Source organism: Hemiscyllium ocellatum, chromosome 8 (assembly GCF_020745735.1).
Source record: "Hemiscyllium ocellatum isolate sHemOce1 chromosome 8, sHemOce1.pat.X.cur, whole genome shotgun sequence".
NCBI lineage: Eukaryota > Metazoa > Chordata > Chondrichthyes > Orectolobiformes > Hemiscylliidae > Hemiscyllium > Hemiscyllium ocellatum.
In genome coordinates, this window is record NC_083408.1 from 36,699,857 (window position 1) to 36,714,445 (window position 14,589).

The 14,589-nt window shown below is 44.0% G+C and overlaps 1 protein-coding gene across 7 annotated transcripts in view; it reads right to left on the bottom strand.

Annotated features, from left to right (window-relative positions):
- rgs6 (regulator of G protein signaling 6) overlaps positions 1-14,589 on the bottom strand; it is a 175,819-nt gene that overhangs the window by 63,267 nt on the left and 97,963 nt on the right. For 6 of the 7 annotated variants that reach the window (XM_060828336.1, XM_060828337.1, XM_060828338.1 and 3 more), the window contains one exon: positions 6,305-6,356. The exons of the other annotated variant lie outside the window; for it this stretch is intronic. In XM_060828336.1, coding sequence (XP_060684319.1) covers positions 6,305-6,356 — 52 coding nt within the window. The remainder of the gene's footprint in view (positions 1-6,304; positions 6,357-14,589) is intronic. 7 annotated transcript variants of the gene reach the window in all.

Here is a 14,589-nt window from a genome sequence, read left to right on the forward strand (position 1 = left end):
CACATCTTTGGAATGTGGGAGGAAACCGGAGCACCCGGAGGAAACCCACGCAGACACGGGGAGAACGTGCAAACTCCACACAGTCAGTCGCCTGAGGCAGGAATTGAACCCGGGTCTCAGGCGCTGTGAGGAAGCAGTGCTAACCACTGTGCCACCATGCCGTGGACTCGATGGGCTGACTGGCCTGTTTCCACATTGTAGGGATTTGATAATTCTACGAGGTAGATGGATTCTTGTTAAAGGAGGGAATTAAAGGTTGTTGGGGTAGATGGGAATTTGAGACACAAACAGATCAGCCAGAATCTTAGTGAATGGTGAAGCAAACCCAAGGTGCCAAATGACTCCGAATTCCTGTTTTTGGAATGGACAGTTCCTGGTGGCTGGCTAAGAGCAGTGTTGGAAGCAATCTGAAACAAGTCATCACCGAATGGCAACACGAGCAAAGGATCTGGACAGGCCCTGCAAACATCTTATGCTGATGGACAAATACCTCGGAAGGGGAAACAAATTTCCATGTTCACCTGGCTCTCTCTCTGTTCGAGATAGAATGGCAATCCTCATGTAGTCAGAAAATTGTTCATCAAGCGAATTACCCTGTTAAAGCAATTTCTTTTTATCTGACAAATGAGCTACATGGCTGAGATGAAAACTGCTGCCAAGATTTATGGTTATCTCATAAAAAGCTAGTCTCTCAGTAAAAGTTAATTCTAAGTTTCCGTGCAGTTTAATGCAAAAAAAAATCAAGTTGATTTATGTCTCGTCTATGCAATTTGTAAATTCAGAAGGAATGCAATGCAAAATGTGAGGGAGAATAATAGATTTATTAGAGAGAAAACATTGTTTTTAATTAGTCTTTTCTATTTTGGCCCAGGGGGATGGTATTATACAGTATACAGAAATGATGTACGCAAAAAAATTGATCAAAGTAGTTTCATTTATCATGCTATTAATAAAGATTTCATTTGTACTTAATACAGAAGCTTGTTTCTTTCAAGAGAAAAAATTGATGATGTTTAATGGTCTGTCATGCATTTTCTAACCATCCCCTCACTCATACTCATAATCCAAGATTACATATTGAACTAAGCAACTTCACTTCTTTTCCTTTGATGAGTTAAGCTGCATAGAAGTAAATTGTAAAGGTGAATATGGTACCATTGGATGCCAAGATTTGGTTTGTTTGGCAAGATTTGGCTGTCTGCCCGTGAGACCTGAGAGTGGATGGTACTGTAACTGACAAGTTGTTGTGACACTTACACTGTATGTGTTTTTTTTTCAATCTGACCTCTAAATCTGGCTGATTTGTAGCCACCACAACATAATAGTGCAGAAAGGGGTTGATTCTATTGGTGGGTATTATGCGTGGTAATAACCTTTGACATTTCTATTACCTTCAGAAGATTTGGAGATCCCATCCTGATTAATTGGGAAACTGTTCTGTTTGGATATATCTGCTGAGATGTCCAACTAGACGTGACATCCTTTAGCAGGTATGGGATGGAGACTTTTGGCAATGCATCACTCTGCACTTCTAAAATTCATTCTCAAGATGTGGGTGTTGCTGGCTGGGCCGGTATTTACTGCCCATCCGAGTTACCCTTTGAGAAGGCTGTGGTGAGCTGCCTTGTCAAACCACTGCAGTCCATTTGGCAAACTTTGCAGTTACTAAGAGCTGGATTAAACAGCAAATACAGCAAGCAGGAAGGTGGTGCAGATTTCTGATCAGAATGGACATTAATTGGTTACGCAAGGGCCTCAAATGGGGCTCGGCATCGCCTGACCATTGTAAAATTAAGAACAGGTCAGTTTCAGTGGCGTGAAGTTCATTCAGGCAATTTTATGGGCAAGGTGTTTGCAAACACGCTGGGTGGGGCTGCTGAAATTTTGCCTATTGAATATAGCACTCTCTTCACAATTGAAAAATAAACATCAGCAGCAAATCTAGCAGGAGGAAAAAAAACAAATAGATCAGACACTTGGGTCCAATGTTAACTTCAGGTTTGGGTTCTGGACAAGTTAAAAAAATTATGTTAAACAAAAATGGCTGATGACTTTTCAGTACATTCTTCACGCCTGTCCTGTGCTGTGCTTGCTAACGTATCCCAGTCCTCCTCCAGGGACCTTTCTCAAAACTTGAGGGCATAGAGTCATGGAGTCCTACAGCACGAAGACACAGGCCCTTTTGCTCAAACTGGTCCATACCGACCAAGCTGTCTGTCCACGTTAACCCCATTTCCCTGCATTTGCCCCATACCCTCATAATCCTTTCCGATCCATGTATTTGTGCAAATGCCTTTTAAATGTTGTTAATGTACCCACCTCAACCCTTCTGTGACAGCTCATTCCAGATGTGTACCACCCTTTATGTAAAATGTTGCCCCTCAGGTTCCCTTTTATTCTTTCCCCCCGATCCTTAAACTGATGCCCTCTAGTTTTTAATTCCCCAATCCTGGGAAAAAGACTGAGTGCATTCACCCCATCCATGCCTCTCATTACCCTCTGCTTCCGACCACCAAGCCAATTGTGTATCCAACTTACCAGCTCCCACTGGATTCCATGCGACCTAACCTTCCAGAACAGCCTGCCATGTGGAACCTTATCAAAAGCCTTACTGAAATCCATAGAGACTATATCTACCATCCTGCCCTCATCAACCTTCCTGGTCACTTCATCAAAGAACTCTAACAAATTTGTGAGGCATCATCTCCAGCTCACAAAGCCGTGCTGACTACTCCTCATCAAACTCTCTCTTTCCAAATGCATGTATACCTTGTCACTCCTTTATCAGGTGTTAGTGAGACAGGAAGACCATGGACCCAGGATTTATAAGGAAAAGATCAAAGGGTCATACAAAACATGCGAACAAATTGAACACACCTAAGATTGGTCTTATATCTTTAATCAGTTGGAATGGAGGTGCAGATTTTGATTGATTAATATGTAAATCCCAGAATTTCTTTCAAGTCACTGTTCTGAGATAACTTAAGGTGTTATCTATATAAAGGAGGTGGCACCTCCGGTCAGAAAGTGGTGGATAGGTTACAAGCCAGCAATCAAACTAACATCCTGAAGGAGTGCAACAATTGGGTGTTTCTCCTTCTCTCCAGTGTGCTGCCTTAGCATTCCTAGTGTTCCACTTGGAAAAGAAAGGCTGACAGGAATATGATAATCTGCAAACCTCTAAGTAGCAATCTCCAATGCCAAGATGGCAGTTGCCTGGGTTTCCAGTTTGTGCTACCGTAGAAACTGTCATGGGGTGCTCCCTCATGATGGGTTCTGCTGTGGTGTCAATAGAGGTGATCATTGGGCCCAGATGGTCTCTAGATACTACACAATACTTTGAGACTCATTCATGCAACATTATGCACAAGCTTGGCTGCCCAATGCAGCGAATTTTTTTCTCACACAGCAGCTTTCTTGAAACCTCTGGTGCCTCAGAGTTCATATTTCTTTCAGGAGGGTAAGAGCTTCAAAGAATGTTCACTAGGTTAATCCATTGCATTAAGGGATTTTCTTATAAGGTGAGGTTGAGTAAGATTTGCTGGAATTCAGAAGAAGTGATCTTAGGTTGTGAGTTTGCTCGCTGAGCTGGTGGATTCGTTGTCAGACATTCCGTCACAATGCTAGGTAACATCCTCAGCGAACCTCCGATGAAGCTTCATTGGAGGCGCACTGATAACGTTACCTAGCAAGGTGATGAAACGTCTGAGAACAAACCCACCAGCTCAGGTGAGCAAACTTACAACCTGAGCTTTAAACCTTCTCCAAAATCGCAGAAGTGGTCTTCCTGATTCTGAGGGGAATTGAAAGGGTAGGTGATGAAAGGAGGTTCCTCCTTGCAGGAGATCTAGAACAAGGGGGCATCATTTGAAAATAAGGAGTATCCCATTTAGGATGGAAATCTCTTGGCATTTTCTACACCAGAGCCACTGAATATGTTCAGTGTACAGAGTTCTGCTTACCAAGGCAATTAAGGGGCACAAGCAGGAACATGGAGTAATCGGACCACAGTCAGACCAGTCATAACCTTACTGAGTAAGGATGAAAACTCGAGGGAGAAAATGGGTACTACAGATGCTGGAGATCAGACTCTAGATTAGAGTGGTGCTGGAAAAACGCAGCAGGTCAAGTAGCATCTGAGGAGCAGGAAAATTGACATTTCGGGCAGGAGCCCTTCATCAGGAATGAGGCTGGGAACCTCCGGGGTAGAAAGATAAATGGGAAGGGAGTGGGGCTGGGGAGAAGGTAGTTAAGAGTACAATGGGTGGATGGAGGTGGGGATGAAGGTGATAGGTCGGAGAGGAGGGAAGGACGATTGGCAGGTGGGACAGGGTACGAGGATGGTACTGAGCTGGCAGGTTGAAACTGGGGGCAGGGGAAATGAGGAAACTGGTGAAGTCCACATTGGTGCCCTGGGGTTGAAGTGTTTTGAGGTGGAAGATGAGGCGTTCTTCCTCCAGGCATCAGGTGGTGAGGGAGCGGTGGTGGAGGAGGCCCAGGACCTGCAAGTCCTCGGCAGAATGGGAGGGGGAGTTGAAATGTTGGGCCATGGGGCAGTGGGGTTGATTGGTGCGGGTGACCTGGAGATGTTTCCTAAAGCTCCCTGTGAGAAGGCATCCAATCTCCCCAATGTAGAGGAAACCGCATTGGGAGCAACGGGTGACACTGGTGGATCTGCAGGCAACACTTTGATGCATGTAGAAGGCTCCTTTGGGGCCTTGGATAGAGGTGAGGGGGGCGGTATGGCTGCAGGTTTTGTAATTCCTGCGGTGGCATGGGAAGGTGCCAGGAGGGGAGGGTGGGCTGTTGGGGGCATAGACCTGACCAGGTAGTCACGGAGGGAACGGTCTTTGCGGAAAGTGGATATATATCCCTGGTGTGGGACCGGGGAGAGGGTTCTGTCCTTGTTACGGTCGGAGGGGTGGGGTTTGAGGGTGGAGGTGCAGGATGTGGATGAGATGCGTTGGAGGGCATCTTCAACCACATGGGAAGGGAAATTACAGAAGGGGGGCACCTGGTGTGTTGTGTGGTGGAACTGGTCCTCCTAGGAGCAGATACGGTGAAGGCTGAGGAATTGGGAATACGGGATGGCATTTTTAGAGGAGGCAGGGTGGGAAGAGGTGTAATCCAGATAGCTGTGGGAGTTGGTTTGTTTGTAAAAAATGTCAGTGTTAAGTCGGTCATCTTTGATGGAGATGGAGAGGTCCAGGAAGGGGAGGGAGGTGTCAGAGATGGGTAAATTTAAGGTCGGGGTGGAATGTGTTAGACACTGAAAACTTGAGGGGGCATATAACCTGCACCTATTTCTCACATGCACATAGAAATTAGGAACAGGACACCACTTCACCATTCAATACAATCACAGTTGATGCTCTGTCTTAAATCTATACTCCCACTCTCTCCCCATAGATCTTTTCACCTATAACCTCTAGAAAAATATCCATTTCTTTCTTAAATATATGCAAAGACAATATTGGTCACTATACGTTTGAAAGAATGTTAATGCATGGGTAGCAGTTCCGAGAAGGTTTACTAGACTAATTCCTGGAATGAGTGGTTTGCCTTATGAGGACAGGCTAGGCTGTATCCTTTGAAGTTTAGGAGAGTCAGAGGAGCCTCAACTGAAACTGGTACTAATTCTAAATAATACAAGATAACCATCAACTGCTGCTTCACCGATAACCATACCATGTTGAAACTTTACGCACAATGACTGAACTAGCTGTAAAGCTCCTTGTTCCTGGTCAGGAAAATTTCTTCTATATCTACCGGATGTCAAAATGTACTGGGCACTGAATTTTGATAATGCATTTCTGAAGACTGGTGGAATACAGACTCATTCTCAAGGACGGTGGGTGAATGATTTACAGGTATGAGTTTATGATATGGGATAAATTATACAAGTACTATCTGAAATACCAAGAGACTTAGCATCAAGAGAGGAGGGGTCCAACCCAGTTGATTAATGTGTGCTTCTGACAAGTGACTTTCCACACTGGGAGACCAGTCTCTAAAAAATATGCATTATCCGGTGAAGAATAAATATTTGTTCATGCATCATGTATAGAAACTAGCCAACTCAACCCAGGAAGGGTGACAGAGGATACATGTGTCTCACTATGTTTATTTAGTCCTGAAGGTAGGAAACAGCAAATGGAGCATAAAATCACACAAGGCAAAAGGAATATAGTATTGGAGGGGGGGAGCTTACTCCTCAGTTCCCATTGCGTTTCTGCCTTCGTGAGAAATGTCAAAGAAATTCACAGGCTTTTGCAGAAATGTGGTAAATGAGAGGCAGGCTTACCATAGTCTGTGTTTTCTGGTTCCCAGCAGTTCGATGGCCAAAAATATGGAGCCTGTAATAAAGATTTATTTGTTACTGCATTGAAGATGGAGTAAGGGATATACAGAGAGAAGACGATGCTTGAGTGAGACATGGACACGGCGTGCAGTTAGGAATGTAGCATGTTTGTAATTCAGTATAAGAGGGGGAATGAGTTGCTCTGTTTTCTACCTTCCTTTAGCTTCTAGAAGCTGTAACACACATTAGTTGCTGCTCAGATATACAGAGTAGGCAAGAGACAACAGCAAGTCCTTGAAGAGTAAGCGTTGTGTATGAGTAGTTAGGAGAGAGCATATCCTAAGTAAGTAAATGTATCTGGGAGTTTGGAGCAATGGGCATTGGGCAATGAACTGGATGGTCTTCCTTTGTTTTTTTTTATGTGAACTGTCAATCACTTGAAGCCTGACTAGGGCTTTAATAGATGTTGATTGCTAATGAATTGATTGCTAGTTGGAGTCACCTCAGCTCAATTTCAGGAAGGGATTGTTGGAAGTACACCATCTGTAAGCTTTGTGCATGAGCATATGGGAGAGGGGACATCCTGAGTAAGACACAATCAGGGTGAGTATACACCCTCCCACTATCTTTTCACATTTAATCTCATTTGCACTTTTCTTAAATATGAACACGCCCTGGATGATAGTTTGTCATTTTACCCTAGTTACTGAATTAAAGATAAACAAGACACAAAATCCTCTGCTCCAGGAGGTGGTCAGCTTGAATGCAGGAAGGGTGTTGTTTGTGGCAGTAAAATCAATGGTGAGGTTCTGTCCCATCACTGACTGAGACCTATCAGTGACCGATTGAGGACTACTTGTAGGCTCCAGTCTAAAAGCATTGGGATGAGACCAGATACAAGCAGGCCTGGCACCATGTGACATACACAGTAGATCAGTATGTTGAGACAGTCAGCTATGGGTTATTTTCCTTGATCAAAGGTGACCAGTAACTGATTGAGGGACCGGACACAGGCAGGGAGTTATTTGCGAAGAACCACTCCCTGCTGGGGTCTTAATTCCCAGCAAAGGCCTGCTAATTGGCCTTGCCAATGTTTGACTGGCACTAGATTTGCAGGGCCTTCCCTGGTAATGTATGTTTCACTGGTTCTGCAGATGATGAGGTCTCTGCTACCTCAACAAGAATTGTCCTATTACCTGGTGGGATGCATTAATTTAGGACCTCTTGGGCTTTATTGTTCATCTATTGTTCTATTGAGATCAGCTAATTCAGCACAAGCTTGAGATTGAATCTGGATCTGTATAACTTTGAATGATGTGCACATGTCATACTCATGTTGGTTTCTTTATCACTGAATTACCAATTTCCCACTGGACTGGTAAGTAGCACGTTCAATTTACTTGAAATGTCAAACAGGTTTACTTGACAGGTGAACTGATAAATTGTAGTCACGGTGCACCTTATGCACACATCCTTAATGTAGTCTGCTGCAGTTCTGACTCATCATAGCTGCTGGCCATATGTTGCATGCTTGTCCTTGGTTCATTACTGTCGATTCTTAAAGCAGTAATACAAGGCAATACCTTTTTTTTTCCCCAAGGTAAAAAGATATGCATTTACAGAGGAAGTATGCATACATTAGGTAGCTGCACACAATTTTTTTTTCAGTTAATTCTAAGAGTCTATATAATAGTATGGATGGTATAACACTTCATCTGGATCTTGTGATGGTTTAACCTTTTGGAGAGCTGTACTCCACATTTGAGTGTTCTCACCTTGTAGGTCTTGTAACCTATTGGCTGTTAGCATGTTGATTTTTGTCGCGTGGTCTTCCAAACTTTCAATATTGAAGCATGACTTTGTGAGTATTCACATTTAAGAATACTGTACACCCCCCAGAGTTTAATTATAGAATCCCTGTAGTGTGGAAGCAGGCCATTCAGCCCATCGAGTCCCCATACCTTTCCCTCCAAAAAACATTCCACCCAGACCCTATCCCTGTAACCCTGCATTTCCCACGGCTAATCCACCTAGCCTGCATAGCCCTGGACACTATGGGTAATTTAGCATGGCCAAACCACCTAACCTGCACATCTTTGGACTGTGGGAGGAAACCAGAACACCTGGAGGAAACCCACACAGACACGGGGAGAATGTGCACACTCCAGAGAACCATCCGATGCTGGAATCAAACCTGAATCCCTGGGGCTGTGAGGCAGTAGTGTTAACCATAGAGCCACCGTGCCACACTAAAGTTAGTTCCTGTTTCTCTTTCTCCTCAGTGGTGTTTCATTAGGTGCTTGTGACTTCTTGGAATCTAGGCTCAGTGTACGCTCTGAGCATAACCAGGGTCCTTGAGTAGGAAGCATTACTCTACTCTGACCTTCAGTCTTCTGCATAGATCAGACCCATATAACAGTGGTCTACCTTAATGATTCTTCCTTAGTTTTGGGGAAGTTTGTCTTGTATTTCTGAAAACTTGGACAGGTGAGGACTTGGCAGGATTGTCCTCAATAGCCTTCTAAATATGACCTCTATCGGTGACAGTAAACCCATAACCAGAGATTTTGCTATTGGGTGTAGCTTGTTATTGAGTGCCCCATTTTGACACCTTACATTTCATGGCAAGTGCTTTAAAGGTTAATAATGTAGCTGACTGGGTGGTAGTGAACTGTCAATCACCTGAAGTCTGACTAGGGCCCCAACAGGTGTTGATTGCTATTGAAGCTTAACCAGTTTGAGTCACCTCAGCTTGATTTAAGGAAGAGATTGTTGGAAGTGCACCATCAGTAAGCTTTGTGCATGAACAGATGGGAGAGGGTACTATCTTTTCACGTTTAATCATGTTTGCATTTTTCACTTGTCTTAAATATAAGACTGTTACCTCTGGGATGATTGTCACATTGTTTATCCTCCATTTGATACACATGTCCCTAAAAGGTCAGCCTGCAAAGTGTGACCCATTGTCAGATATGTTTGCTTCAGGATCATAGAATAGACTAAATATTGGCTAGAAACTTATGTTTTTTGTTAAGTATGAATAGTTTTGTTTTTTTTTTATTTGGAGATGCTGGTGTTGGACTAGGGTGTACAAAGTGTAAAAATCACACAACACCAGGTTATAGTTCAACAAGTTGAATTGGAAGCACACTAGCTTTCGGAGCGATGCTCCTTCATCAAGTGATAGTGGAGGGCTCAATCCTAACACAGAATTTATAGCAAAAATTTGCAGTGTGATGTAACTGAAATTATAGATTGAAAAATTGATTCTGTTAAGGCTTTCATCTGTTAGAATACAGTGATAGTTTCACTTTCATGTGTAAATCACAACCTTTTTTTTAAAGTTACATTCTCAGGTTAGCTGTTAACAATGGTGATAGCTAGACAATATGTTGAAGGTGTTAGCCCCCTGTGTTCTCTGTCTATGACCTGATGTTTAGATTGATTCTAATCTAAAAAGTGAGATAACAGGGTTTTACATAAATTCATGCAGTTTTTGAGCTCAGAGTTCTACATGAATGTATGCAGTTTTTGAGCAATGTAACCCTGCAAGTACAAATTCACCCCACAAAATATGTGTGCATGTGGGTGTCTGTCTGTGTGTCTGTCTGTCTGGGGTGGGGGTTGTGAGTGTGAGAATGTGTGTAGTGAGTACAGAGTGTCTTAAGTCTGTGAGGGGGTGCGTATGGGAGTGTGTGTGTGGGTGTCTGTGTGCGCGTCTGTGTGTACCTGTGTCCGTGTGTGTAGTGCAATGGTGATCACCTGTAATGTGACATGAACCCAAGGTCCCGGTTGAGGCCCTCCCTATGCGTACCAAACTTAGCTATCAGCCTCTGCTCGGCCACTTTCCTCTGCTGCCTGTCCCGAAGTCCACCTTGGAGGATGGTCACCCGAAGGTCCGAGGCTGAATGTCCTGGACCACTGAAGTGTTCCCCAACTGGGAGAGAACCCTCCTGTCTGTTGATTGTTTTGCGGTGCCCATTCTTCCGTTGTCGTAGCCTTTGTTCGGTTTCCCCAATGTACCATGCACACAGACACCCACACACACCCTTATAGACACACACTCACACATGCACCCCCTCACAGACTTAAGACACTCTGTACTCACTAGACAAACACACACACACTTTCTTACACTCTCAACCCCCAGACAGACAGACAAAGACCCACATGCACACATGTATTTTGTGGGGTGAATTTGTACTTGCAGAGTTACATTGCACATTGCACATTCATGTAGAACTCTGAGCTCAAAAACTGCATGAATTTATGTAAAACTCTATTATCTCACTTTTTAGATTAGAATCAATCTAAACATCGGGTCATAGACAGGGAACACAGGGGGCTAACACCTTCAACATATTGTCCAGCTATCACCATTGTTAACAGCTAACCCGAGAATGCAACTTTAAAAAGAAGGGTTTTGTGATTTACACATGAAAGAAGTGAAACTATCACTGTATTCTAACAGATGAAAGGCTTAACAGACAATCAATTTTTCAATGTATAATTTCAGTTACATCACACTGCAAATTTTTGCTATACATTCTGTGTTACGATCGAGCCCTCCACAATCACCTGATGAAGGAGCGTCGTTCCAAAAGCTAGTGTGCTTCCAATTAAACCTGTTGGACTATAACCTGGTGTTGTGTGATTTTTAACTTTGTTTTTTTTTGGATTTCTGCTACGAGGTCTGATGAGCTGTTTCACTGTACCCTACCAAACCCACCTTATTAACTACTTATCCTGCTCCCATGGCATATCTTATGTTCAATTCTAACTCCATTATACTGCACACCATTCCCAGAACACTCAGTGGATATCCGGTGGAAGGCCGAGGTTCTGTGTGGCCCCAGCCTTTAAGAGGCTGCTGTGCACTCATACATGCACTAACATTCCAAAGCCATTCTGCTCAGTCAAGATATTCCCAGATGATGTCGGAGAATGGAAAAATGGCATTTCCCTGACAGGAGATACTGGTTGAGGAGGGGAGGTGGTGGTGGAATGGAGAGCAGTCTTCCTTCTAAGAAACAGCCAGGTGAGGCCATTCCTCCAGACCCTGGCAGCCTGGCATCTGAGTCGACACCCAGGTCAGTGTAGGAATAGCCAGCAATGCCATTCAATGAGATTATGGTTGATCTGATAACCCTCAGTTCTATTTCTTAGCTTTTTCTCCATAAACCTTGATTTCATTACTAATTAAAAATCTGTCTACCTCATCATTCCATGTTTAAATAACTGAATTACACCTATCTCAGATTATTTGATCCAAATGTAGAAGTTCACTCCTGTGAATGTGGGAATTAATTTCTCGAATGTTGGGAATTTTGTGTGGGCATCTCTTTAGAGAAATGTTCAGACACCTTGGATCCAAACTTACTCTGCCATCTTTCATTAGCATGGCATTAAATTGTACAGTGCGTGTGTTGATGTATACAACAGATTATATGGCTTACATTTATACTTCTCTTATATGTGAATTTTCTGGGTGGGTTTATTGTCATATTTGCATTTTCCTTGAGGTGCAATACAGAATCATATTTGAAGTTTCCTCTGGCATTGAATCTTTCTAGGTATATTTATTGTATGTCATGAGCAAATTCCATGTAGGTGCTCTTGGCCTATTCTTAGAACATAGAACAATACAGCACAGAACAGGCCCTTCGGCCCACGATGTTGTGCCGAACATCTATTCCAGATTAAGCACCCATCCATGTACCTATCCAATTGCCGCTTAAAGGTCGCCAATGATTCTGACTCTACCACTCCCACGGGCAGCGCATTCCATGCCCCCACCACTCTCTGGGTAAAGAACCCACCCCTGACATCTCCCCTATACCTTCCACCCTTCCCCTTAAATTTATGTCCCCTTGTAACACTCTGTTGTACCCCGGGAAAAAGTTTCTGACTGTCTACTCTATCTATTCCTCTGATCATCTTATAAACCTCTATCAAGTCACCCCTCATTCTTCGCCGTTCCAACGAGAAAAGGCCGAGAACTCACGACCTATTCTCCATTCCAGGCAACATCCTGGTAAATCTTCTCTGCACCCTCTCCAAAGCTTCCACATCTTTCCTAAAGTGAGGCGACCAGAACTGCACACAGTACTCCAAATGTGGCCTAACCAAAGTCCTGTACAGCTGCAACATCACTTCACGACTCTTGAATTCAATCCCTCTGCTAATGAACGCTAATACACCATAGGCCTTCTTACAAGCTCTATCCACCTGAGTGGCAACTTTCAAAGATCTATGTACATAGACCCCAAGATCCCTCTGTTCCTCCCTGACTAAGAACCCTACCGTTAACCCTGTATTCCGCATTCTTATTTGTTCTTCCAAAATGGACCTCACACTTGGCAGGGTTGAACTCCATCTGCCACTCCTCAGCCCAGCTCTGCATCATATCTAAGTCCCTTTGCAGCTGACAACAGCCCTCCTCACTGTCCACAACTCCACCAATCTTTGTATCATCTGCAAATTTACTGACCCACCCTTCGACTCCCTCATCCAAGTCATTAATAAAAATTACAAACAGCAGAGGACCCAGAACTGATCCCTGCGAACTCCACTTGTAACTGGGCTCCAGGCTGAATATTTACCATCTACCACCACTCTCTGACTTCGACCGGTTAGCCAGTTTTCTATCCAATTGGCCAAATTTCCCTCTATCCCATGCCCCCTGACTTTCTGCATAAGCCTACCATGGGGAACCTTATCAAATGCCTTACTAAAATCCATGTACACTACATCCACTGCTCTACCCTCATCCACATGCTTGGTCACCTCCTCAAAGAATTCAATAAGACTTGTAAGGCAAGACCTACCCTTCACAAGTCCATGCTGGCTGTCCCTAATCAAGCAGTGTCTTTCCAGATACTCATAAATCCTATCCCTCAGTACCCTTTCCATTACTTTGCCTACCACAGAAGTAAGACTAACTGGCCTGTACTTCCCGGGGTTATCCCTATTCCCTTTTTTGAACAGGGGCACAACATTCGCTACTCTCCAGTCCCCTGGTACCACCCCCGTTGACAGTGAAGATGAAAAGATCATTGCCAACGGTACTGCAATTTCCTCTCTTGCTTCCCACATAATCTTAGGATATATCCCGTCAGGCCCGGGGGACTTGTCTATCCTCAAGTTGCTCAAAATGTCCAACACATCTTCCTTCCTAACAAGTATCTCTTCTAGCTTACCAGTCCGTTTCACACTCTCCTCTTCAACAATATGGTCCCTCTCGTTCGTAAATACTGAAGAAAAGTAGTCATTCAAGACGTCTCCTACCCCTTCCGACTCAATACACAATCTCCCACTACTGTCCTTGATTGGACCTACCCTCGTTCTCGTCATTCTCATGTTTCTCACATACGCATAAAATGCCTTGGGGTTATTCTTGATCCTATCCGCCAAGGATTTTTCATGCCCTCTCTTAGCTCTCCTAATCCCTTTCTTCAGGTCCCTTCTGGCTATCCTGTATCCCTCCACTGCCCTGTCCGAACCCTGTTTCCTCAACCTTATGTAAGCCTCCTTCTTCCTCTTTACTAGACATTCAACCTCCCTCGTCAACCAAGGCTCCCTCACACGACCATTTCTTTCCTGCCTGATAGGTACATACATATCAAGGACACGTCGTATCTGCTCCTTGAAAAAGTTCCACATTTCTACCACATCCTTCCCTGACAGCCTATGCTTCCAACTCTTCTCCTCAAATCCTGTCTTACAGCATCGTAATTTCCCTTCCCCCAATTGTAAAACCTACCCTGTTGTGCGCACCTATCTCTCTCCATAACCAAGGTGAAAGTCACAGAATTGTGGTCACCATCACCAAAATGTTCACCCACTAACAAGCCCATCACTTGTCCCGGTTCATTACCGAGTACCAAATCCAATATGGCCTCCCCTCTGGTTGGACAATCTACATACTGAGTTAGAAAAGCTTCCTGGACACACTGCACAAACACCGCCCCGTCCAATCTACTTGATCTAAAGAGCTTCCAATCAATATTTGGGAAGTTGAAGTCGCCCATGACTACGACCCTGTGACTTCTGCACCTTTCCAAAATCTGTTTCCCAATCTGTTTCTCCACATCTCTGCTGCTATTGGGGGGCCTATAGTAAACACCCAACAAGGTGACTGCACCTTTCCTATTTCTGACTTCAGCCCATACTACCTCCAAAGGCAGATCCCCCTCAAACTTCCTTTCTGCAGCCGTTATACCATTTCTAATTAGCAATGCCACCCCTCCCTCCTTTTTTACCACCCTCCCTAATCTTACTGAAACATC